The sequence below is a fragment of the Formica exsecta genome, unplaced genomic scaffold (assembly GCF_003651465.1).
Source record: "Formica exsecta isolate Colony F162 unplaced genomic scaffold, ASM365146v1 scaffold915, whole genome shotgun sequence".
Classification (NCBI taxonomy): Eukaryota; Metazoa; Arthropoda; class Insecta; order Hymenoptera; family Formicidae; genus Formica; species Formica exsecta.
Genome location: NW_021853683.1, coordinates 425,628 through 433,173, shown reverse-complemented (window position 1 = coordinate 433,173; position 7,546 = coordinate 425,628). Strand labels below are relative to the sequence as shown.

The 7,546-nt window shown below is 33.4% G+C and overlaps 2 protein-coding genes across 4 annotated transcripts; both read right to left on the bottom strand.

Annotated features, from left to right (window-relative positions):
• Positions 1 to 1,212: 1,212 nt before the first annotated feature.
• LOC115245134 (probable ATP-dependent RNA helicase DDX28) lies at positions 1,213 to 5,069 on the bottom strand. Of its 3 annotated transcripts, none has more exons than XM_029823263.1 (8): positions 4,906 to 5,069; positions 4,593 to 4,805; positions 4,195 to 4,518; positions 3,869 to 4,126; positions 3,653 to 3,769; positions 3,200 to 3,591; positions 2,846 to 3,088; positions 1,213 to 1,675 (listed from the first exon to the last, which is right to left on the bottom strand). In XM_029823263.1, the coding sequence occupies exons 1-7, from the start codon at positions 4,981 to 4,983 to the stop codon at positions 2,857 to 2,859; spliced, it is 1,614 nt and encodes a 537-aa protein (XP_029679123.1). In that variant the 5' UTR covers positions 4,984 to 5,069; the 3' UTR covers positions 1,213 to 1,675; positions 2,846 to 2,856. The 3 variants fall into 3 exon arrangements, with proteins under 3 accessions (XP_029679123.1, XP_029679122.1, XP_029679121.1); XM_029823262.1 differs by lacking the exon at positions 1,213 to 1,675 and adding an exon at positions 2,207 to 2,221; XM_029823261.1 differs by lacking the exon at positions 1,213 to 1,675 and having other exon boundaries at positions 2,822 to 3,088.
• Positions 5,070 to 5,253: 184 nt separating this feature from the next.
• Positions 5,254 to 6,575, bottom strand: LOC115245142. The gene is made up of 4 exons (XM_029823272.1): positions 6,412 to 6,575; positions 6,099 to 6,311; positions 5,931 to 6,024; positions 5,254 to 5,375 (listed from the first exon to the last, which is right to left on the bottom strand). Exons 1-4 carry the CDS (start codon positions 6,487 to 6,489, stop codon positions 5,254 to 5,256), a joined length of 507 nt encoding a protein of 168 aa, XP_029679132.1. The 5' UTR covers positions 6,490 to 6,575.
• Positions 6,576 to 7,546: the final 971 nt, after the last annotated feature.

Below are 7,546 nucleotides of genomic sequence, written 5' to 3'. Positions count from 1 at the left end.
AATGATAATATTAACTTCTCGTCTATCTTTACATATGTATCATTATTTACATAAATTTATATTTTATATTAAAATAATTTATATATTTTATATTAATTTTACATTTATTTTTGCTTAATTAAATATGATTCATTTTTATCGAATTTGCTGCCATTTTTCATTTGATCTGAGAGAGAGAGAGAGAGAGAGAGAGAGAGAGAAAGAGAGAGATAGAGAGAATTTCAACTCGATTATATGTATATCAGATACAAATGGCTGCGTTCGTGATGTTTCTGATTGCGATTTTCAACTATATAAACACGCTTTTATCATATATCAAATATATATCAGTAAGAATATCATAAATAAATTCTTATAAACTATGTGCTTTGTGTACACATATGTGCGTAACGACTGACCTATTTTTTCCTTTCTCGTAGGTCGTTGTCTCTGCCACGTGTTTTCACGAGAAGTTGCGTCTTTTTTTTTCCGGTCATGCCTGGATGCGGGTGCGCGCTGTTCTTCTTGAAAATCAGTGTTGGGCATCTCCGCGTAAACAATAACAGTCCACGTCGACGCGGAAACTTGGTATAAACTATCTCTTTTTATCTCTATGCTAGCAGCGCGTGTTCCCGGGCTTTCATCAAGACAATTAAGCGTTATATATGTATAATTATTTTCTCGTTCATATGGTAATATTTGATATTGTATCAAAACATTCTTCTGACAAAGTATGAAGAGAATTTACAACTGTATCGATTTTAATTTTGAAAAATAATAATTGTGATTATATTACTTTTTTCTTTTTTATTAAAAATATATTAAAAACTGCTGCTATATTCTTTGCGTGAAAATATTCGTAATAATGTTTTGTTAATCAAAGATGATATTAGATTTCAGATATATTAAACATCTTGAGATTAAATAACTTGTGCTCTCTCCCTCTCAAGCATAAATGCAGCAAAATGTGATCTATATACGTAGTCTATACTTACTATGTCTATATTCACAAGTGACACAATCAATCATAATTACAGTAAAAGAAAAAAAAATATGCACTGCTATCGATTTTCGACTGATAGCGTGGTTTAAATTGATATCTATTTAAAAAAATTAAAGATCGTCAAAGAATCATAGAATAATTTAAAGATTCGTAAAGTGTGATATATCTCTCTAGAAACGTATAGTTTAACAAAATATAGATTAGAAGAAAAAACGGAACGCGCGTGGAACATTGGGGGATCAAAGTACCGTGTACGACGCCTGTCAGAAGCCGCGCGTGTGGCGTGAACCACGTCTGGTTAAGATCAGAGACGAGATCTCCCGCATGGAGGACGTTATATCGCCTGATCCCCATCCCGCTCCTGTCCTACATGTCATGCGGCTACCCACGCTAATTAATCCATTATCATCGCGGTCGTCACTATCGGCACTACCCCGGCTTTATACCGTTTCTCGGCGATGACAAAGACGGCTTACACGCCGTTCGCTATATCTAACTTTAATGACGGTGTATACTAAAGGTGTGACTGGCTTTAGTATATATTCTTTCAGGAGCGTGTTAACGACGTGTATTAAATCATGAAAACATAACAGAAGCGTGTTCGGGAGCGCCGTCTCGACTGATTACACAACAGCTCCGTCAGTAAAAAATGAAGAATATATACGATGAGAAGACAAAGACGCATTGAGAGAACTGAAAATAAAGAGAAAATAATTATATCAAAATATAAAAAAAAGAATTCAACAATAGAAAAAATAGAATTAAATTAAATTACATAAATTCAATTATCTAATAATGTTGCATGCAAAATATTTATTCCCCGGCATTTGACCTACATTTCGTGGTAGGAATGACGAATGAGCTCCTTTATCATTCACACATGACGTTCGGCACGAGTGATATAATTCGTTGCTTCGAGGCGTTATCCCCCTCGTCTCAAGGGACGCAGGGGGTCCTCCCTTGTGTCGCAGTGACACACGTGATTCGGCGCACCCAGCACGTGACTGCTGGCGCGTGCCGGTTGCATTTAATTTCGCTAAAACCCAGCGCGCGAATAATAAACTGACAGCGACGGTCTAGACACAAGGTCTACCACCATCGTTTGGGGGGGAAGTATTACTATTTGCCGCGCGTGTGGGCGTTCACCATGTGGGAGTGCCGCCGGACATGACGGGGGACATCGGTCGGACGAAGCATGTCACGCACGTGTGTGTGGGTCGCGGTTTCCTCTCCCTAGAACTGAAACTCAGAATTCAGGAATCGGCGCGAGATAAAAGAAACCGTCGGACAGTAACGAGCGACGAGAGGGAAATATGGGAAAAGGGAACATTTAGAACATGGGACGGGGCGGCTCGATTAATTTTTTCATCTGGCAAATGCGCTATGCCAACGCTGATAAGCGGCGTCGTCGGAAACGGATGAAATTTGCTCTCGACTGCTTTTCGGTGTATAAGAGGTAAATTGATCGAAATGAATTACGAGGAATTTATCTCGAAAAGAAAGGGAAAATATGAATGGAAGATGGAAGTTCTGTAGCAGATGTATGTTAATTAATCCGATAAGCTCATCAGTTCATGGAGAACAATTATTCGAGGTAAGGTCTCTCGAAGAGATCAAACAGGGTAACATTCCGCTAATTAGTTGATCCTATCAGACGACCTATCCGAAGGTTTCCTCGTAAAACATTATCGTCGCAACTATCTTATCGCCTAGGTAGGAATGATTATACAAGTCAAGCGAAAAAAGAAATGCGTTTATTACGCATTAAATATCGAGTATTCGCATATACTTTTATATAATAGCCGCGAGGAAATTATATATATTAGATGAAATAATAAATTAGATGAAATAATCTTTATTTACATGATGTTGCATCAGTACGGTATGCTAAATTCTTGTTGCTGATTTTCTTCATCAATATTCTTATACTCAAGTAAATCCAAAATGCCATCTTCCTTCTTTTCGTGAATATCGAATATTGGTATTGGTTTCATCTTTCGAACTGCTCTCTCTATCTTTTGTACCACACTAATTTCCGACGGAGTGCTTATAAAATTCGTTACTCTACAGTCCTTAACGCCACCGACTCTTCCAGTTCTACCACATCTGAAAGTATCATATAATATGTCGTATTGCGCGCACAAAGTACCGTACATACTATATGCAAAATATACGCAAGATTTATAAGGGACGAGATAGATTATGCAGATAAGATACCTGTGAATGTAATCGGCGGTTGCGTTTGGGAAATCATAATTCAACACATGGCGTATCGCCACTGTATCCATTCCCCTGGATCCCGCGTTTGTAGTGCACAACACGAAGCATCTACCGCCCTTAAAGCTGGCGTATTTGTTTTGCCTCTCGTATAATGGCATGTCACCGTTTAAGCGAACCGTTTCTATTTTGCTTTCGTTTAGGAACATATTGACCCAGTTGCAAGTGCTATTGGTGTTATTGAATATGATTACCTGCTCTCTATTGGCCATTTTCGGCTTGATATATTTTAAAAGTTCTGTCGGTTTGTCATCCGATCCTACTCTCATAAATTTTTGTGGTACGAGAATGTGATGTAGCTTATTCGAAGTTATATTTACCAATGATTCAACCTGTAAAAGAATAATGTATATAATACAATTTTTATACTATCTTAACTTTAAGAGTACCTACATCTATGATGTTTTTTAGAACTTCTGACATTCTTGAAGGCATTGTTGCAGATACTAATGCGAATTGGGCGCCTTTCGGTAGTTTGGTATCCTCATCTACATTTTGCATAAAGCCGAGCTAGAAACAATAAGATTATTTTGATTTTATATATTTATTATATCTATAAACGTTGAATATAAATTTTATAAATAATTTAAAAGATATAAATATATATACCGGTATTTTTTTCAGGAATACTTGTAGCTTTTCTTCAAATGTTTCATGAAATAAAGCATCTGCTTCATCTAATACAATAGATTTGACCATGTCCAATTTATAAATTTTATTTGTGGTTAACTTACTGATGACTCCAAAACTAGCTATAATAATGTCAACTTTCTCTACAGGTGGATCTAACAACATCTTGTTTGTCTTTCCACCAGTAATAGTTTTTACATAAATACCAAGATGTTGACATATTTTCTTTGTTTCTAGCTGTGGAGAAAATATATTCCTTAAAGACAAGAAAAATTATATAATTTTGTTTATTATATAATACAAACTCCAATTTGAAATGCCAATTCTCGAGTAGGTGTGATAATCAATCCCAATGGGGAGTTATATTGGTTCCCTGCTAACTGTTTCCATCTTAAAACTTTATCTATCATGGGTAGAAGATAAGTTAATGTTTTTCCACAACCAGTCTCAGCTGCTATGATAGTATTAGCACCATTCATTATCTGAGGTATTCCAATTGTTTGTATCTTCAAAGGCTTTGATATACTGTATTTTTCTAAGATATTTATTATTTGTGGATTTAAACCAAATTGTGCAAAGGTATCGCATACTTCTTCTTCTTCTTCATTATTATACGCCTCTTCTTCCACCTAAAAGTTCAATACGTGCGTGAGGCAGATACATAAGTAAAGAATAAATGAAAAATTAGTAAATAATATCATACATTTGTAAGAGGATATACGAAGAAAAAATCTCCTTTAGATTTATAATGCTGCCATCCTTTACTAGCCAGTGGTATAGTTTCCAATTTAGAATATTTTTGTCCTTCGTAAAAGTTAAACTCCTTCCGTTTGCAAACAACTATTGGTGTTTTCCCTTCTGTATCATTTGGTCTCTCAATGCGACTGACATTACCCTTCCTTTTGATACCTTTTTTCTGTGCATAATATTGGTTTATTGTTAAATTTATTACATTTAATGCACACACATGTATTGTAACAAGATAAATAAGGATAAAGACAAAATATTGCACTCACATAACATCTTTGGAATTGTACAAACTGGGCATTCGCGGTTTTGTGACACAAATTACAAAATCGGGAGAACATTGTCATAATTACTAACTACAAATAATTGTAAATAAAGCCGCATTTGCACATAGAAAACATGTGATGTTACCAAGTCGCTGCCATCTTGAATTATCGGTAATTTTATTATATGAAAATAGTAAAATTTTATGTTGTATTCTATTTTATAATACTTTATTACGATTGTTTCATAAAAGTATGATTACTTTAAGAGAGATTATGTATAAAATATTTAACTTTTTTATGACATAATATTATCATATTTAATTATTTATCAGTTATCGATAATACAGAATGTTATTTCAATAAGATCCTTGGATCAAGAATGTGTAGTGCTGAATTTGAGCAATGACAGAAGATGCAATATTCTCCTATAGATGGTGCTTCCCGTTCCTTTTGCGCAGAATGATAGAATCCAGCTAGCAAGCGCACGAGATTTTGACGTCATTTGACGTCAAATAACGTTATTTTGACGTCAAATGACGTGCATTTGCTACCTGGGAAAATACCATTTCGCCAAGCGACATTGAAACCTCTGCAAGTGAAATACGAAATAGAGGAGGTATTTATAAATATATTAATTTTTGAGAAAATACAGAATGATAACCGATAATAAATTGATATTGTATTAATATTATTATGCTCCATTAACGCGATTAACGTACAAAGTTATTTGCAATTTTCGAGAGACAACAAAATGCGACACACATTCACATGCCTTCATGTTTTATCATCAAACTCATTTTATGATCAATTATTCGCTGAATGCGTAATATTTCTCTCGTATTTAATATAAATATTGTCAAAATAAAACGAAGCAAGATGAATTAATACAGTCATTAACAACGATTGTGTTGTATTATTCTCTTGAAATTCTTTTTAAAACAGATAATTTGTGATAAATATTGGGTGAGATATATGTCTTATTTTTTTACATTATACGTGTATATATATATATGTATGTATATATAAACTTAAGATATTTATTATTTGTGGATTTAAACCAAATTGTGCAAAGGTATCGCATACTTCTTCTTCTTCTTCATTATTATACGCCTCTTCTTCCACCTAAAAGTTCAATACGTGCGTGAGGCAGATACATAAGTAAAGAATAAATGAAAAATTAGTAAATAATATCATACATTTGTAAGAGGATATACGAAGAAAAAATCTCCTTTAGATTTATAATGCTGCCATCCTTTACTAGCCAGTGGTATAGTTTCCAATTTAGAATATTTTTGTCCTTCGTAAAAGTTAAACTCCTTCCGTTTGCAAACAACTATTGGTGTTTTCCCTTCTGTATCATTTGGTCTCTCAATGCGACTGACATTACCCTTCCTTTTGATACCTCTTTTCTGTGCATAATATTGGTTTATTGTTAAATTTATTACATTTAATGCACACACATGTATTGTAACAAGATAAATAAGGATAAAGACAAAATATTGCACTCACATAACATCTTTGGAATTGTACAAACTGGGCATTCGCGGTTTTGTGACACAAATTACAAAATCGGGAGAACATTGTCATAATTACTAACTACAAATAATTGTAAATAAAGCCGCATTTGCACATAGAAAACATGTGATGTTACCAAGTCGCTGCCATCTTGAATTATCGGTAATTTTATTATATGAAAATAGTAAAATTTTATGTTGTATTCTATTTTATAATACTTTATTACGATTGTTTCATAAAAGTATGATTACTTTAAGAGAGATTATGTATAAAATATTTAACTTTTTTATGACATAATATTATCATATTTAATTATTTATCAGTTATCGATAATACAGAATGTTATTTCAATAAGATCCTTGGATCAAGAATGTGTAGTGCTGAATTTGAGCAATGACAGAAGATGCAATATTCTCCTATAGATGGTGCTTCCCGTTCCTTTTGCGCAGAATGATAGAATCCAGCTAGCAAGCGCACGAGATTTTGACGTCATTTGACGTCAAATAACGTTATTTTGACGTCAAATGACGTGCATTTGCTACCTGGGAAAATACCATTTCGCCAAGCGACATTGCAAGTGAAATAAGTGAAATACGAAATAGAGGAGGTATTTATAAATATATTAATTTTTGAGAAAATACAGAATGATAACCGATAATAAATTTTAATATTATTAATATTATTATGCTCCATTAACGCGATTAACGTACAAAGTTATTTGCAATTTTCGAGAGACAACAAAATGCGACACACATTCACATGCCTTCATGTTTTATCATCAAACTCATTTTATGATCAATTATTCGCTGAATGCGTAATATTTCTCTCGTATTTAATATAAATATTGTCAAAATAAAACGAAGCAAGATGAATTAATACAGTCATTAACAACGATTGTGTTGTATTATTCTCTTGAAATTCTTTTTAAAACAGATAATTTGTGATAAATATTGGGTGAGATATATGTCTTATTTTTTTACATTATACGTGTATATATATATATGTATGTATATATAAACTAACATCAATTAAAATAAAGTTCTAAAATCCACGCGATAAAAAAAGACGAAGGGAGAAAAATCGAACCGTTCGATTGAATTTTCTTTATGCAAAGAAGCCGCGCATTTTA

Bases quoted from the DNA above. Each gene is read 5' to 3' on its own strand.
- LOC115245142 (XM_029823272.1), bottom strand. From the start codon at position 6,489: ATGACAATGTTCTCCCGATTTTGTAATTTGTGTCACAAAACCGCGAAT. The intron at 6,312-6,411 runs GTGAGTGCAATA...TATTATGCACAG, and splicing joins TACAATTCCAAAGATGTTAT to AAAAGAGGTATCAAAAGGAA. The intron at 5,376-5,930 runs GTTTATATATAC...TGCGCTTGCTAG, and splicing joins ACAAATAATAAATATCTTAA to CTGGATTCTATCATTCTGCG.
- LOC115245134 (XM_029823263.1), bottom strand. From the start codon at position 4,983: ATGACAATGTTCTCCCGATTTTGTAATTTGTGTCACAAAACCGCGAAT. The intron at 4,127-4,194 runs GTTTGTATTATA...TTTTCTCCACAG, and splicing joins AATTGGCATTTCAAATTGGA to CTAGAAACAAAGAAAATATG. The intron at 3,089-3,199 runs GTATCTTATCTG...TGATACTTTCAG, and splicing joins ACCGCCGATTACATTCACAG to ATGTGGTAGAACTGGAAGAG.